Below are 18,435 nucleotides of genomic sequence, written 5' to 3' on the forward strand. Positions count from 1 at the left end.
ACATCCGGATGCGCAGTCTGGGTTGCTGCTCCCCCCGGTCTACTGGGACGAATATAACAATACATTGATTTTTTTTGTAATGCTGGCTATTTTGTGACTCTTTGCATCATAAGGGTTGCCTCGGACTACACCACAGAAGAAGGAATAATATCCCGAAACGCGTCAGCTGTGCAGCCATGCTGCTTTAGGAGTAATCTATTTGCACATTTATGCAATTGCTTCTGTTTTTACATTGACAACCTTGGAGTCTTTTTAGGGTTAACCACCCCTGTTTTGTATGTCCTGATTTTTGTACTTTTGTAATAATAAATTTGTAATTCATTTTACTTTCTGTTCTAATTTCACTTATTGGGTTACTTCATAACCAACAATATTAAGACCATTAAATTCCCATTAGGGGGGTTCCTCATTTCCTTTTTCTACACTGAAAATAAGACCTACTGTTATTTCCTGGGAGGGCGGCAATATAAGCCCTACCCTAAAAATAAGCCCTAGTTTAGTGTTTATAAAATCCTAGCATCCTCTTTATTACTGTTTTATATAATGTCCAGTGTGTGTTTCTGTAATCTTATAGTGTGAAATACCTTTGGTACAGCACCGTACGCTTTGAAAATACATCAGATCTCAATGGGGAAAAATATCATGCTGGATATATATACTGGTATGTACTGGGTAATATGTTAGGATCTATACTGGTATGGACTGGGTAATATGTTAGGATCTATACTGGTATGGACTGGGTAATATGTTAGGATCTATACTGGTATGGACTGGGTAATATGTTAGGATCTATTCTGGTATGGACTGGGTAATGTGTTAGGATCTATACTGGTATGGACTGGGTAATATGTTAGGATCTATACTGGTATGGACTGGGTAATATGTTAGGATCTATACTGGTATGGACTGGGTAATATGTTAGGATCTATTCTGGTATGGACTGGGTAATGTGTTAGGATCTATACTGGTATGGACTGGGTAATGTGTTAGGATCTATACTGGTATGGACTGGGTAATGTGTTAGGATCTGTACTGGTATGGACTGGGTAATGTGTTAGGATCTGTACTGGTACGGACTGGGCAATGTGTTAGGATCTATACTGGTATGGACTGGGTAATGTTTTAGGATCTATACTGGTATGGACTGGGTAATGTGTTAGGAAGGAAAGGATGCCACATTGTTTGATGAAAATTATCACCCTACAGGGGGCTGAATTCAAAGACACCCCCAAAATCAAAGTGAAAAAATGATGCAGCAGGCGAGTCCATTTTGCTGAAATTTCATTGCAACAACTCAGAATGGTCCTCAGTAGTTTGTATGGCCCCCCATGTGTTTGTATGTATGCCTGACAATGTCGGGGCATGCTCCTAATGAGACGACGGATGGTGTCCTGGGGTATTTCCTCCCAGATCTGCACCAGGGCATCACTGAGCTCCTGAACAGACTGAGGTGCAACCTGGCGACATCGGATGGACCGAAACATAATGTCCCAGAGGTGTTCTGTTGGATTTAGGTCAGACGAGCGTGGGGGCCATTCAATGGTATCAATTCCTCCATCCTCCAGAAACTGGCTGCATACTCTCACCACATGAGGCTGGGCATTCTCCTGCACCAGGAGGAACCCAGGACCCACTGCACCAGCGTAGGATCTGACAATGGGTCCAAGGATTTCATCCCATTACCTAATGGCAGTCTGGGTGCCATTGTCCAGCCTGTAGAGGTCTGTGCGTCCCTCCATGGATTTGCCTCCTCAGACCATCACTGACCACCACCGAACCCGGTCATGCTGAACGATGTTACAGGCAGCATAACGTTCTCCACAGCTTCTCCAGACCCTTTCACGTCTGTCACATGTGCTCAGGGTGAACCTTCTCTCATCTGTGAAAAGCACAGGGCGCCAGTGGTGGACCTGACAATTCTGGTGTTCAATGGCAAATGCCACTCAAGCTCCACGGTGCCGGGCAGTGAGCACAGGGCCCACTAGAGGACTTCAGTCCCTCAGGTCACCCTCATGAAGTCTGTTTCTGATTGGTCAGAGACATTCACACCAGTGGTCTGCTGGAGGTCATTTTGTGGGGCTCTGGCAGTGCTCATCCTGTTCCCCCTTGCACAAAGGAGCAGATACCGGTCCTGCTGATGGGACCTTCTATGGCCCTGTCCAGCTCTCCTAGAGTAACTGCCTGTCTCCTGGAATCTCCTCCATGCTTCTGAGACTGTGCTGGGAGACACAGCAAACCTTCTGGCAATGACACGTATTGATGTGCCATCCTGGAGGAGTTGGACTGCCTGTGCAACCTCTATAGGGTCCAGGTATGGCCTCATCCTACCAGTGGTGACACCGACCCCAGCCAAATGCAGAACTAGAGAAAAACAGTCAGAAAAGATGAGTAGGGAAAAAAATGTCAGTGGCCTCCACCTGTAAAACCATTCCTGTTTTGGAGGTCGTTTCATTATTACCCATCTAGTGCACCTGCTGTTAATTTCATTAACACCAACGCAGCAGAAACTGATTAACAACCCCCTCTGCTACTTAACTGACCAGATCAATATCCCAGGAGTTTAATTGATTTGATGCTACACTCTGATTTAAAAGTGTTCCTTTAATTTTTTTGAGCAGTGAATAGTTGAAAACAAATCTTTTATTATTTTTTGGCAATACCATGGTGTGGGTGCACGCCTCTCCAGCCTGTGTCTTAGAAGAGGGAGGTGAAGCCTCCATTAATCTAGATGTAGTATCCTGCCGCCATTGTGTTTAGCTGGTTAGTGGGCATGAAGGAGAGGGCTGTCATTTATACTGTATATACGCACACAGGTGTGACTCTGTAGTCATATGGGCTGCTCATATGCGATTTGCTCATATGTAATTGGCATAGTCACATGGGCTGCTCATATGTGATTGGCATAGAAACACACTGAAAACTGGGCATGTGCACTAGCTGCCAACACTGCTCTGCAACATCCCCAACTGCAGTGTGGACATGGACAGGAGGGGGAATATAGAGCAGCAGGATCAGCCAGGTTTATTGCAGAATACAGAAAATGAACCTCATAGAGACTGAGTCTGAACAGCATGTAATACACCATTTATTGAAATTTTCCCATGATCTGGGTTTAGGGTTACTAACGTCTTCCCCAAACCAGGAAAGATGACAGCAGAAGCTGGAACTGATGCCATACACATGTGCTTTGGGGTTCTTACTAGGTGGGGGTCTCCCTCCATTCCACCCCCACTATGCTGGTTCCAGGTTTGCAGATTGGTTGCCATGCACAGCTGCTCCAGATTACGTCTGCTCAGGTTTGATAAGTTCCCCTCCCTGTGCAGCAAACCCCTCATGAATAAGACCAGTCAGTCAATCTAAGGTTTATATAGGTTTATTGTCACTATTTCAATAGATTAATACAAGCAATAATTCCGTGGTCTGAGGGCGCTAACAGCTGGCCCCGACCTTCACAGTTTACAAAGCACAAAAAGCAGCAAAACACACTAGAGGGGGCCGGAATGATGGAATGATCCAAGAATCGTACCAGAGCTGAAGGACGCACCTACGCCGCCCTGCACTTTAGGATTTTACAGGTGTATGGGATCTCACAGACACACATTGCACATGTGCAGGATCAAAGCACTTCCACATTAGTTCCAGTTTACATCCAGTGACACTGCACAGGCCTCTCCCATAAAAGGCAAACAGCTAACACATAAATACCTCCATGTGTTTCATTCTCACCTCCCTTGGGGTAAAACCTACAACCCCCCCAGGGGAGATACATAGGTTCATTTTACTGTACTTTCTCCATGTTTGCTGTACATAAGGGAGTTGGGCTGCTTGTTGCCATCTATTAATCTCAGCTGATGTTTGGTCTTTTCTTTCAAAGAGCCTGCAAAAGAATTTGTTCATGACCAATCGTCAATCTCCCCCTAAAGAGCCCATTTACACTGCCGCGACTTGTCAGCCTGACAAGTCGCGGTCGGTCGCGGTCCATTGAGTAGTACAGGACCCGTTCTAATAGAAGCGACACAAGTCGCTCCGACTTAGATAAAAGGGTCCTGTACTACTTTGGGGCGACCTCAGAGCGATTTGCATAGACTTTCATTATGTGAAAGTCCCTAAAAGTCGCGGTGTACAGCGGTGCGCGCGACTTCACAGGTCGCGTCCCCTCAGTGTGAACCGGCTCTAAAGGGATTGAAAAATCTTGCGTTTCTTTTTTTTAAAACAACAAACATGTTATACTTACCTCCTCTGTGCAGTTGGTTTTGCACAGAGCAGCCCTCCTCTTCTTGGGTCCCTCCCTCCTATCAAGTGACCCCACACCAAGCAGTTTGCTATGGGGGCACCCGAGCCAAGCTGCAGCTTTGTGTGTCCATTCAGACACAGAGCTGTCATTCGGCCCCGCCCCCTCTCTCTCCTGATTGGCTGACTGACAGCAGCGGGAGCCAATGGCTCCGCTGCTTTATCTCAGCCAAATCAAGAGAGAGAGAGAGAGAGAGAGTCCCGGACGGTTGAGGGACTCATGGACATCGCTGGATAGGGATGGGGCTCAGGTAAGTATTAGGGGGTGCTGCTCACATGGAAGGCTTTTTATCTTAATGCATAAAATGCATTAAGATAAAAAAAACCTCCTGCCTTTACAACCCCTTTAAAGAGGTTGAAAACCCCCAAAAATTTTTTTTTTCTTTTTGCAACCTGAAAGAGAAACACATAATGAGCTAGTATGCACCGCATACTAGCTCATTATGAAATACTTACCTTAGAACTTATAACTCGTCTTCCGGGATCGCGGCATCCGGCCATCTGATTGGCGGAGCCGCTGTGACGTCAATCCCGCGCGCAGGGGGGGCGACGGTCACGGCACAGGGCTCTGAAGAAACGGCACCAGCGGCCGTTCCTTCAGAGCGCATGCGCCAGTGACGTCACTGGCTGCATGTAAGGTAAATATCACCTAAATGGCCCATGTTTAGGAGATATTTACAGTACCTATAGGTAAGCCTTATTATAGACTTACCTATAGGTACAAGTTACAGAGGCGGGTTTACTTCCTCTTTAATGCAATTGGAGGATGACAGAAAGAATTTTAAGTGTGGTAATAGATCAAAATAAAATCAATTACTTAAAGTGGTTGTAAACCATAAAATATGAACAAAGTTTATCCCTCTATAGCAGTGATGGCGAACCTTGGCACCCCAAACGTTTTGGAACTACATTTCCCACGATACTCATGCACTCTGCAGTGTAGTTGAGCACCATGGGAAATGTTCCAAAACATCCGGGGTGCCAAGGTTTGCCATCACTGCTCTATAGTGTGTAGATGTCTCAATGCAGAGCACTAAGTGTCATTTCTATCTGCTGCTTCGTTCCTCTGCCATCAGCATGAGTCACTTCTGACAAGTTTCCCTGACAATAAGGAGGAAAAAAAGGGAGAGGCAGGAGCGGAAACATGTTACATGATCCACCTTTAATACGTATAGAACATGTAACATGTTCCAAAAGGTGAACTTATCCTTTATAGGTGGAGTTAGCCATTAAATCAGACTCAATGGAATGTTATTTTTCTTAGTGGCTCAGTCCATTTAAAACAGATACTCGAGAGCTTCTCAGTGGGCTGAATCACCGACCCCTTTCATATCTCACCCAGGGACTCCAGAGGTGAAGTCTTCTCATCACACAACTCATATAGGAGGGCATCGCTCTATGTGGAGTTCTCATTTATTTTAAACTATTTTAGAAAATCCAGTAGAAAAAAGGGCTGCCAGGAACTCCTATGGGGGGGGGGAGATGATGTTTGCTGGGATCCCTGAGGGAAAAGAAATCAGCGGTTGATTTGACCAAGCAAAGCCCATCCCAAATATATCACTTTGGGTGTACAGTCCCTTTAACACTGGAGAAGCACTAAATCCCAGTTCAGGAAGGTATTTCCCTAAATAAAAATGTTAGCAACAAACAGCATGTATGGGGACCCCCTGACAGAGGTGGCAGAAGCAGGTGATAAGGCAGAGGACGTCGGCTGAGGGGCTCCCTAGGATGAGCAGCTCTGTACATCTTACAAGTGGACTAGAGACAGATTACAATGTTAGTAGAGAGCAGTGAGGCATTGGCCCGCTGTGATAAACAGAGATTAAGCCGGCAGACACAGGAAATGGCAGTTACATAAATGTAGTGTTTACTGCAGCAGTACTGAGAAAGAAAGCATGCTACACGTTGGTAGGGAATGCCAGCTGGGGGGGGGGGGGGGGGAGGTAACTAGGTTAATTCCGACAGATGATTGGGAAGTGAAAGGACATTTCCAGGTATCAATCAAAAGAGATTAACTGGGCTTCACTGCCCCCCGACACTTGCTGGCCGTGTGATGCTTGCTGCTGAGGAGGCTGCTGCTGACCAGCACCTACTGCCATCTAAAATAGAAGAGAGAAACAATTACTCCATAGAACAGCATACACATGTACTGCACAAAACCCCAAATATTTCTCTTCCTAAATAGTGGAACTTCCGCTTTAAGTGGTCCTGACCCCCTGAAGCTGCAAGCTGTCACAGCCGGGTGCCCACACTAGAGATGGCGGCGCCATGGGGAGAAGACGGAGAGATCCGAGGCTCCCCCCGGCCACATCACTGGACCATGGGACAGGTGAGTATGTGGTTATTAAAAGTCAGCGGATACACTTTTTGCAGCTGCTGACTTTTAATAAACACAAAAGCCAGTGGAACTCCGCTTTAAAGTGATTGTAAAGTCTCTTTGTTTCTTCAATAAAAATACCAAACATGTTATACTTACCTGCAGAGTGGCCCAGATTTTCCTCCACTCGGGTTCCACTTCAGATCTCCTGGCCCCTCCCTCTCTGAGTGCCCCCACAGCAAGCAGCTTGTTATGGGGGCACCCGAGCCGAGTCACAGTTCCTTGTGTCCATTCAGACACGGAGCTGTGATTCAGCCCTGCCCCCCCCCCCCTTTTTGCCGCATTGGCTGATTTTGATTGACAGCATGGCGCCGCTGCTGTCTTCGCCAATGAGGAGGAGAGTCCTGGATGGCTAAGACAGTCGTGGACATCGCTGGATCGAGAGGGGGCTCAGATAAGCATGGGGGGGGGGGGGGCTGCTACACGCAGAAGGTTTTTTTTATCTTATTGCATAGAAAACATGACTTTACAACTCCTTTAGTATAATTAAGGCAAAACCTTCTTTTTCTTTAGTTTTGGATATAGAGAGGAGAGGGAGATAAAGAAAGAGGAGAAAGTTTGGAGTACCTGTCAGTTTTTATTGCTGTCTGTGCCCGTTAGGAAGATTCCCCCTCTCTATTGGTCCTGTTTACTATTATTATTGAAAGTAAACGAAAATCTAAAATTTTGAGTTGTCCCCAAAAAAAGTAATAGAGGGGAAATTTTCCAATGGGGACACTAGTTCTGGTGACCTGGGGGGTCCCCAAAGAATTCCCATAAAGGTGAAGTCCAGCCTAACACTAAAATCGTTACATTGATAGTAGGGATCGACCGATTATAGGTAAGGCCGATATATCAAGGGCCAATATTGACTTTTGCAGATAAATCTGTATCGGCCCCGGAACTGGCCGATATTCCAAATATTGCTCATTTGAGGGTAAAATGATGTCACATAGCATAATTCATTTTACAAATGTTATTGAATATGCCACTCATAAATGTACAAATTAAAGATATAAGCAATTAAGTGAGGTCATGACATCACTTCCGGGTACTCTGCGCCAGATTAAAAAAAAATGACAGCATTCAAAACAGCCAAACTTGGTGTTTTGAATGCTTTTAAGTGCAGAGAAGGGGTTTGTGGTCTTATAGACCCCCAGATCCCTCCACAAGAGTACCGGTCAGGTAATTAAAAAAAATGTAAATGTACGCAGATATCGGCTGATATCGATATGCAATGGCCAAAATATCGGTATCGGCAACGAAAAACCGGTATCGGTCGATCATTAATCTATAGACATCCACAATCTAACACTAACCCTGTAAAGAGGAAATCAGTATACAAACCTTTTCTGAAGCCAATCCGATCCGACCCCAAGCTGAGGTGTCCCTTCACTGTGGAGGTGGGTGCAGAGTACACATCAGACAACGGAAGCCCCATAGTAAGTCTATGGGTGACGTCACTTCCCATTCATTTCACAGCCGTTGTCGGCCGTGTCCTCTGCAGAGCTTCCGCCGCTGGAGAGCAAACCAGGGCGGCTTCACAAAAGGTAAGTATACCGATTTCTTCGTAACAGGGTTAGATAGATTAGTGTTAGATTGTGGAAGTCTAGAGATGTAGTGAATTCAGTGTTAGGCTGGACTTCTTTAAATTTACAGGGATTTCCTCTCACTTCCTGTTTGGCTATGGGACAGGAACTGAAGGGAAATCTCCACAATGGGACACAGATGGCGAGAAAAAAAAAAAAAAAAAAAAAAAAAAAACAGGGGTTATAACTTATAACCCTCCCTTGTTCTATCCAAAATGAAAAAACAAGCTTTGCCTATAGTTCTACTTTAACCACTTGCCCTCGGCATGATTTACCCCCCTCTTCATGACCAGGCTGTTTTTAGCTATGCGGTGCTGCACTACTTTAACTGACAATAGAGCGGTCATGCAACACTGAAACCAAACAAAATATCTTTTTTTTTTTTTTTTCACACAAATAGAGCTTTCTTTTGGTGGTATTTGATCACCTCTGCGCATTTTATTATATAAAAGACTGAAAATTTATAAAAGAGAAAAAAAGATTTTTGTACTTCCTGTAAAATCCATTTAATGGACGGACACAGCACTCCATTATTCAGAACCTCAGGGTTATATTGCCCCCTACAGGAGTAGGACACTAGGCAGACAAAAAAGACTTGGCTTCTCTTATGGGCAGTCCTAGGTGGTATACTCCCCTCTCTACTATAGGTCTTCAGTTTAGTAACAAGCAGTGTCAGAAGTATCAAAACTCCATAGAGGGGTGGGTGCTGTGTCTGCCAATGAACGCAGAGAAATTGTTTTGTACGGTAAGTACAAAAAAAAAAAGAAAATGGGATTTTTGACTTACCATAAAATTAATTTCTCTGATGTTCATTGATGGACACAGCTCCTGATCTTCTTAACCATTGGGTTATACTGCCCCCTACAGGAGTAGGACACCAGGCAGAAAAATAATCTGGCTACGCCTATGGGCAGTCCCAGGGGGTATACTCCTCTCTCTGCTATAGGCACTCAGTTTAGTTACAAGCGGTGTCAGAAAAATTACAAGGGAGGGGGGGGGGGTGTTGTGTCCGTCAATGAACATCAGAGAAATGGATTTTACGGCAAGTGAAAGATCCCATTTTCTCTTTCCTTCATTGAAGGACACAAGCTCCTGATCTTCATAACCATTGGGACGTCCCAAAGCAGTGTTAAACATGAGGGGCGGGAACAGTGAGAAAAAATTTTTTCCAAGGCTAACTATAGCCAACCAGGTAAACAGGAGCTCAACCAAAACAACTGGAGCCCAACCTGAATACACCCCCAAAGAGGGGACAGACCCTCTAAACAGCAGCCTGCAAACTTTTGCAGCCAAAAGGAAGCATCCGCAGATGCCAACACATCCACTTTGTAGAATTTTGTGAAAGTGTGCATTGACGACCAAGAGACCACCCTGCATCACTGACATCTGATAACGGAAGGCCCAGGAGCACCAAGCGCCCACGTAGAGTGCGCCTTGACAGGGAAAGGGGGAACCGGACCCTTAATAGAATAGGCCTGAGTCACCGCCTGTCTGATCCACCTGGAAATGGTCACAGAAGAAGCAGACAACCCTTTTCTTGGCCCGTCCCTGATCACAAACAGTGATTCTGACCTCCGAAAAGACTCCATGGCTGCCAAATACACAGGAATCCCCCAAACCACACCCAGGGCATGCAAAGCAAATTCCTTAGGATGTTTGGGCCTGGGACACAGGGAAGGCAACACAACAATGTCTTCATTCAAATGGAAGTCAGAGACAACCTTAGGAAGGAACGATGGACATGGGTGAAGAACCACCTTATCTTTGTGGACCACCAGGTAGGGGTGGGGGGTGGGGGGGGGGGGTACGACAAGAAAACGCTGCCAATTCCAACACCCTGTCAGCAGAGGTACCAGAAAAAAAATGCCAGAACCAGAGATCCCGGCAGGAAACTCGGTCCTTAATCCTTACTAGGCAGAAAAAAAGGGAAGGCCTATAGCAGAGAGGGGGGATGTATACCACCTAGGACAGCCCATAGGCTTAGCCAAGTCTTTTTCCAGCCTAGTGTCCTACTCCTGTAGGGGGCTATATAACCCTGTGGTTCTGAACAATGGAGAGCTGTGTCTATCAGTGAGCGAAAAAGAAAAATATGATATATACATATATATCTATACACACCACATATATATCTATATATATATATATATATATATATATACATATACACACATAATTTATAAAAAAAATATATTATAATATATATATATATATATATATATATATATATATATATATATATACATATATACACACACACACACACACATATACATATGTATGTATGTATATATATATATATATTTATATATATATATATATATATATATATATATATATATATATTTTTTTTTTTTTTTTTTTACTTTCTGCTATGAAACATATCCCAAAAACAAAATAAAAATTAAAACAAATCAAAACTCTTATTAAATTTTGACCAAAATGGACTGCAATACTGTGGCAGTCAATCTGACACTACCTGATGCTGGGGGGAGGGACTAACTGCCACTGACATCACCAGTACCATTATTAGAGCGATCAGTGCTAATAATATACACTGTCACTGTACTAATGACATTAGGCAGAAAGGGGTGAACATCTAGGGCAGTGGTTCTCAACTCCGGTCCTCGGGACCCACCAACAGGCCAGGTTTGCAAGATAACTAAATTACATCACAGGTGATCTCATTTGCTGCTCAGTGATTGCAGTATTCTAGTCTGCATCCCCCAAGGTAATACTTAAAATCTGGCCTGTTAGTGGGTCCCGAGGACCGGAATTGAGAACCACTGATCTAGGGCAATCAAGGAGGCAAATGTGTGCCTAACATGTTTTTTGTGTGTGTTCTGTGTGCTGCTTTTACTGGGGATCTAGTTGTTTTTGTTCCCTGCTTAGCAGAAAATGAACAAACAGCTAAATCCCCCGACACTGCACACAGCTCTGTGATGTTTACACTCACAGAGCTGTCCTTTGTGACACTCCGAGCCAATCGCCAGCAATCAACCACTGGCCGGCACCCGGTGACTGGCATGTACTGTGATTAATCCCAGCACAGCCAGGCAGGCGTGCGCCCCCTACCCGGAAATGCAGAATCACATACATACATATGGTCTATTAGTCTTTGCTCCGAGTTTGGTGTAAGTGACAAGCAGGCTCTGTTAAAACGTCACAGCCTTTGGCCTCAAATCTTCTTTCAAGAGTATTATGTAAAAGAACACACCCTCAGTATTCCTTTAGACATGCATGCTCATCCCTGTTGGCCACTGGGTACTGCAGTTTAGCTGTGTCCCGGCAATTAATCATTGGCCGGAACCTGCGGAGAAACTCCCTCTGTGTACAATTACAGAAAGTGTCGGTGGGAGGGGGGGTGGGGTGGGGATCGGACGGGCTGCCCATCCACTAGTAGCTCATTTCCTCTTGTGGAATGACAAACACATACCTTTTAGTGGACTGAAATTTTAAGACTGTGTCAGCCCTGCCCAGTCTGTAGATCAATTACTGAATCCTGCTCATTCTCCTCATCCCTGCAGCATAGAGACTAATTGTTCTGTTATGCAAATTAGGAACTTGGGGGGGGGGGATAATGAGATAACACAGGAAGCGTGTACAGGACAACTCTGAATCTGAGATGATTAATAGGTATTTTTTGCACTTACTGAACAGAAATAAACAAAACAAAAACAGATATTTAACAGACCAAATGGGGGCAAGTGAGAGAAGTTGATTGTTAGGCCTTGCATACAATTTATTTCCACTCAGCTCAACCCATGTTTTCATTTGAATTGAACACGTCAAGACCCACTTACAGGGAAATATCACATACCGGTTGGTACATCTGCTGCTGTCCAGGATGGAAAGGTTGCTGAGAAGGCATGTTGGTCATCGCTGGGTCTTGTCCAGGAAGAGAAGAAATGAGGTTCTAAAAACAAAAAACAAGCCAATGTATTCGTTAGATTTGTGTCCTCCTTTTTCTCACGTTAACCTGTTTGCTGTCAGAGGCAATTACTTTTTTTTTTTGTTTTATGTCATACGATGTTTGCACAATAGTTTATCAAAATGCAAATTTTCAGTAAAAAAAAAATTCAAGTCATTTTAGGGCATAGAAAACACAACACGTCACCCAATATTTTGCTAACGTTTAGAAGAGGAGATTGGCCTGTGTAAAAAGATACAATTAGTTACATAGTAGTTAAGGTTGAATAAAGACAACAGTCCATCCAGTTCAACCTGTGTAGGTGTGTGTGTGTCAGTGACGATCTTCATTTCTCATATCCCTGAATATTGTGTTCTTTGAGATACACGTCCAAGAGTCTTTAAAAAGTATCGATACTCCTCGCCCTGACAGTGAAAACCTCCTATGCAGCTTAAAGCGGAGTTCCAGCCTTTTCTGTGTTTATTAAAAGTCAGCAGCTACAAAAAGTGTATCCGCTGACTTTTAATAAACACACACTCACCTGTCCCACGGTCCAGCGATGCGGCCGCCCGAAGCCTCGATCCTCTTCCCACTGGTGTGGGCACCTGGCTGTGACAGTTTGCGGCTTCACAGCCAGGTACGCACTGCGCATGCGCGAGTTGCGCTGTGCGTCTTGATTGGCCGGCAATCTTCTGGGACCTCTGACATATCCCAGAAGATTGCAGGGAGGGAGGGGGAGAGGAGAACTTCCGTTCAGGGCGCGGCAGCACTCCGAGTGGAAGTGGGAGCGGGTACCTGTCAAAACTAGGTACCCGCTCCCCCCCCCCCCCAAAAAAAAAAAATGGCATGCCAAATGTGGCATGTCAGGGGTTTATTATTACCTAAAACGGAAGTTCCACTTTTGGGTAGAACTCCGCTTTAAGGTTAAACTGCTTCTCCTACAATCTCATTATGTGGCCACGTGTCCTCTTAAGTGAGGTATACACTATAAGAAAATCGGGCCAACGATCGTCCTATGTTCCTTGTTGTTTCACAGCAAATCGGAACCGATGAACAAAAATTCTTAACAAAATTTGTACGAAAATTCTCGTACGACAAAGGTTTTTTTTTGTTCTTTATTGTTTCTGATCATACACAGTCTTTCTTTTCTGATTTTTCTCGTACAAAAATCATACAAAAAAATAACACATTATAACGAGAATCATTCGTTTTTCCCGTACAAAAAAAATTTAGGAGGAGTTTGTCTCTTCGAGAATTTTCGTACGAAAATTCTGAATCGTCTGTAGAAAGTTCTGTACACACTATACGAAAATTGTACAAAAATTCTTTGGACGAAAATGTTCGCCCGATTTTCTTATAAGTGTGTACGAGCCTTTACACTCCCTGAGACTAAAATATTTTTTTTACAATGCTGGGATCGCCATTGAGGCATTTGTAAATGGCTATTATGTCCCCTCTCTCTCGTCTTTTCTCCAAGGAGAATAAGTTAAGCGCTTGTAATCGCTCCTCGTAATTAAGGTCCTCCAATCCCTTTATTAGTTTTGCTGCCCTTCTTCGGACTCTCTCCAGTTCCAGCACATCCCTTCTGAGGATTGATGACCAGAACTGGACGGGATACTCCAGATGTGGCCGGACCAGAGTTTTATAAATTAACCGAATTCGCTTAGTTTCAGAGTTTTAGGAATATATTTAGTCTGAGTGGTTATTATGGCAATAAAATATACAAAACAAAGAAAGGGCGCACCAGCCTAGCGCATTATCCCCAGAGGCTCTGAGGAAGAGGCACGGCCTCGAAATGCGTCAGCCCTCTGCTTTCACGAGATATCGTATTTCTGCAATGAGGCGGCTCTATGGAATTGATGTGCTTGAATTTCACGAATATTTGTGAGTAGCTGATTTTTATCTTGATATAATAAACTCGCTGAGGATAATGCGCTAGGCTGGTGCGCCCTTTCTTTGTTTTGTATCTACAGTGTCTGATCGACTGCCCCGGTCGTAAGGGGCAGCAAAGCCTAGCCATAATGGATGCCAAGTATTAGTACGAGTTCCAGGATTGAGGCAGCCTGAGGACCAGGTTCTGAGCGCAGGAGTGGGGTGCTGAATAACACTTATCTTTTCTGGCAATAAAATATACAGGAGGTTTGTTGAGAGGACAGCAGACATCGCCATCTTTGTACGGAGTATAATGGCCAAGTGGGTAAAAAGCAAGTGCACCCCTTTTGTTCATGCAATAACAGCTATTATTGTAGACGCACTGCCAGACATGCATTTACACAAAGCACCTTGTAACAGAATGTGATCACATTAGGTGTAAGACTGTGGAGATAAAATCATGGTGTATATTTTCCCTGTTTGGAGTAAAAAGGAGCTCCAGCAACCTCAGGCAGAGCACAGGCAGAGAAACTAAGAACAAAATTTACTTTAACTGTTCACATGAATTGAACCAACCTGCATGTTGTATGGCTGATAGCCCATGGGGACAGACTGTGCACCCATGTAATTCATCCCGCTAGCAGGAGGATTCTGGGACATGGATGGCATGCTCTGGGAGGCTGCGTTCTTAAAAACAAAAAAATACAACCTAAAGTAAAACTATGGGCAAAAAAGGAAATTACAAGTCATGCAGTCTAGCACACACAGCAGTTTTTGATATTGGAGTCACCTCCTATTACTTGTAGATCCAGGCAGATTTGTTATATTTTTCTCTTCCTTAACGGACGGCATTCTGCAGTGAAACTGCACAGCAGAGTTGTCACCCTGCCCACAGGGTAGCCTTAGATGGACATCTAGTATGGACTTTGCAGGTATAACTAAAAGGCAAAAACTCTTTTTCCGTTTTGGATAGAGTGGGGATGAATTAGAACCCCTGTCAGTTGTTATTGTTGTCAGTGGCCCCAGTCAAGAAGATTTAACCTCTCTGTTTACCATCATCGTGCCCAAGGATGACGGCAGATTGTGACGAAACACGTCGGATGGAGCGACGTGCTGAAGTCACCGTATGTTGTGGTCGGTAAGGTGCAATCCTGGAAGGACGGGTAAAATTGTATCAGCCGGCCAAGTTATCTTCATGCAGTTATATGCCGTACAATTGTAAGTGCAACCTTCTATCCTGTGATTAAAGTTTTAGACACTATGGCCAGTTTTTTTATTATATTTTTTAGGGAGTGTCACTGCACGGGATATTCTGAGGTTGGACCATATGTTGTATTGGTTCGAAGGAAGACCGTATCGGTGACAGATTTTGCCCATCTGCTGTTCCTATGTTGTGATCATTTCGTTTATGGTGGAAATTCGCTAACCTCCTCACCTTCCTTGGAGAAACAAAAGGCTCTGGCTGGGTTTTTGCTATAAGCGCTAATGACCTCTCTCTTTAAGAGGTCCTTTCAATCTGGAAAGCAGACATTTTTGCTATGGTGAAGGTCACATCCAACTCTTAGGGTAGTTAATACCACGTGGAAGAACCTTCTGTAATATTCTTGGACTTTATTCTGTTGGATATATTTTGTACTGGTGTAATATCACTGTTGTGGAAGAAATTTTTTTTTTTATAATTTGATATTTTCAACTGTTTTCACTGTAGAATCTTTCAATTGTTCACTGTTTCTGGATACCCTATATTTAGTATTTGCATAGCACAGCTCTATTTTTAGTATTGTTTGCTTTCAGTGTCTATCTCCCAGTCGAGTTGCTGCTCTTTTTATATTTTTTTACAATTATTTAATTTAAGCTAGGGATGCACCGAAATGAAAATTCTGGGCCGAAACCGAAAATGCAGGATGCCCTTGGCCGAAACCAAAAATGACTTTTTCCCTCAAATAATTTTAAAATAGATAGAAGAGGGGCATACACCAAAAGCAGGCAGCGACGTACACCTGTAGCTGCCACCCTGTCGCAGTATATGTACTGTGACGGATTGGCAAGTGGTTAATTTAATTACCAATGGTATTAGTATTATGCAGCATGAGGGGGTTAATGTATTGTCACTGCTGATCACTGATGCATTAGTGACCGACCAGTGGCAGTTAATAAACCCCTTTGTGCTGCATTAGTGCAACCAGTATCAGTGTTAACACTGGTTGCACTAATGCAGCACAAAGGAGTTAATTAACTGCCACTGGTTGGTCACTAATGCATCAGTGACCAGCAGTGGCATTACATTAAAGGGGAGTTCCACCCAAAAGTGGAACTTCCGCTTTAGGGAGTCCTGACCCCCCGACATGCCACATTTGGCATGTTATTTTTTGGGGGGGGGGAGCGGGTACCTAGTTTTGACAGGTACCCGCTCCCACTTCCGCTCGGAGCGCCGCGGCGCCCTGAGCGGAAGTTCTCCTCTCCCCCTCCCTCCCTGCAATCTTCTGGGACACGTCAGAGGTCCCAGAAGATTGCCGGCCAATCACGGCGCGCAGCGCTACTCGCGCATGCGCAGTGGGTACCCGGCTGTGAAGCCGCAAACTGTAACAGCCGGGTGCCCACAGCAGTGATGCCGGCGCCGAGGGAGAGGATCGAGGCTTCCGGCGGCCGCATCGCTGGACCGTTGGACAGGTGAGTAAATGGCTGGAACTCCGCTTTAACCCCCTCATGCTGCATAATACTAATACCATTGGTAAGCTCGCCTCAGCTCCCACAACACTCAAACACCCTCACCTGTCCCACGGTCCAGCAATGCGGCTGAGGAGAACCTCGGTTCTCTCCGTCTTCTCCCCGTGGCACCGGCATCTCTAGTGTGGGTACGGCTGTGACAGCTTGCGGCTTCACAGCTGGGTGCGCACTGCGCATGCGCGAGTCGCACTGTGCGTCCTGAATGGACGGGCAATCTTCTGGGACCCGTGACGTGTCCCAGAAGATTGCAGGGAGGAAGGGGGAGAGGAGAACCTCCTCTGAGCCACCTAGGTGGCCCTGAGCAGGAGTGGGAGCGGGTACCTGTCAAAACTAGGTACCCGCTCCCCCCCCCAAAAAAAAAAATCACATGCCAAGTGTGGCATGTCAGGGGGTGAGGACCATTTAAAGTGGAAGTTCCACTTTTGAGTGGAACTCAGCTTTAATGAAGCTGCAAATTAAAGCCCAACTCCAAACCTACATGGCCAAATGTCAGTGTTGGTTTAAAGCAGGGATTCAAAAACGACGGCCCTCCAGCTGTTGCAGAACTACACATCCCATGAGGCATTGTAAAACTCTGACATTCACAGACATGACCAGGCATGATGGGAATTGTAGTTCCTGAACACCTGGAGGGCCGTAGTTCAGACCTCTGGTTTAAAGTCTGACTGTATAACTAATGAAGTGGGAAACGGTTCAAATTTATGTCAGGTTTTTACTTCTTTCAGTGACCCCATTGGGGAGATCTTCTCTCGCTTTCAGTACCATACAAAATAGGAAAACGTCCAGTTATCAGTATAGGATAGCATAGGCAACAATGAAAACATTGTCATCAGCTCTAACATGACATACTCTATTAAAACAGCATTTTAGTCCAAATCCCAGCTGAAACGATTTCCCGTCACATCCTGTCCTGATAGAAAGTGAAGAAACCTCTGCCTAGCAGGGACGAAAACCTAAAAAAAGAAATAAGCATTTCCCTGCACTATTCTAAACTAAATATGTTATGTTTTGCTTGGAGCTTGGCTTTGAAAAAAAAAAAAAAAGGTCCCCCCACAATTTGCAGTGTCCACCCATAATTTGCCTATCAAGCTGTAACAGAGCTTACCTGGTAGGGCTGTGTCGGAGTGGGTTGGTAGGATGTGTATGCAGGGTTATTAGTTGGCACTGGCTGCCCTTGCTGAGCTGCAGATCCTGCTTGGTACATGTAGGCATTAACCATGCCAGGGTCTGTAACAAGACAAGAATAAGACTATTACAAAAACAGCCTGCTTTATTAAACACTGGGGCAGAGCCAAGAACATGTCACTTACCTGTACCAGGTACCGGCATGGCGGTATAAGGCCCAGCGCCAGGCTGGCCTGGTTGATTCATGTATACCCCATGCATTGGAGAACCCTCCACTGAACCAGAAGGACTGAAGGTGCCCGGATAGGCATTGGGGCCAGAGGGTGGGTACATGACGCCACCTGATGATGGCATTGACTGCATCTACAAAAAAGGACAGGAGGCTTGAGTCTGAAAAACAAACACTCCCAAATACATGCACATTTCCCTATGATTTACCTTTGCAAGTACAGAAAAAAAAAAAAAGGTCAATGCAATAGAAATCCAGAGAGCTCCTAAATCCATGTTTGAGTTGCTAATACAATGTTTTTTTTTTTTTTTTTTACATAATTGGTGAGGTTGAAAAAAAA

General features: G+C 44.7%; 1 protein-coding gene across 8 annotated transcripts in view; it reads right to left on the reverse strand.

Annotated features, from left to right (window-relative positions):
* Window positions 1–6,022: 6,022 nt before the first annotated feature.
* The window catches only part of HGS (hepatocyte growth factor-regulated tyrosine kinase substrate), a 47,099-nt gene continuing 34,686 nt past the window's right edge, over window positions 6,023–18,435 (reverse strand). For 7 of the 8 annotated variants that reach the window (XM_082272675.1, XM_082272674.1, XM_082272672.1 and 4 more), the window contains 5 exons: window positions 18,052–18,229; window positions 17,847–17,968; window positions 14,591–14,701; window positions 12,053–12,148; window positions 6,023–6,389 (listed from right to left, as the gene is read on the reverse strand). In XM_082272675.1, the coding sequence (XP_082128801.1) occupies window positions 6,288–6,389; window positions 12,053–12,148; window positions 14,591–14,701; window positions 17,847–17,968; window positions 18,052–18,229 (609 nt within the window). In that variant the 3' untranslated portion in view covers window positions 6,023–6,287. Of the gene's footprint in view, window positions 6,390–12,035; window positions 12,149–14,590; window positions 14,702–17,846; window positions 17,969–18,051; window positions 18,230–18,435 lie in introns of all 8 variants that reach the window. The other variant, XM_082272673.1, reaches the window with a different exon arrangement.

The sequence above is a fragment of the Pelophylax lessonae genome (assembly GCF_965119305.1).
Source record: "Pelophylax lessonae genome assembly, chromosome: 11".
Taxonomy (NCBI): Eukaryota; Metazoa; Chordata; class Amphibia; order Anura; family Ranidae; genus Pelophylax; species Pelophylax lessonae.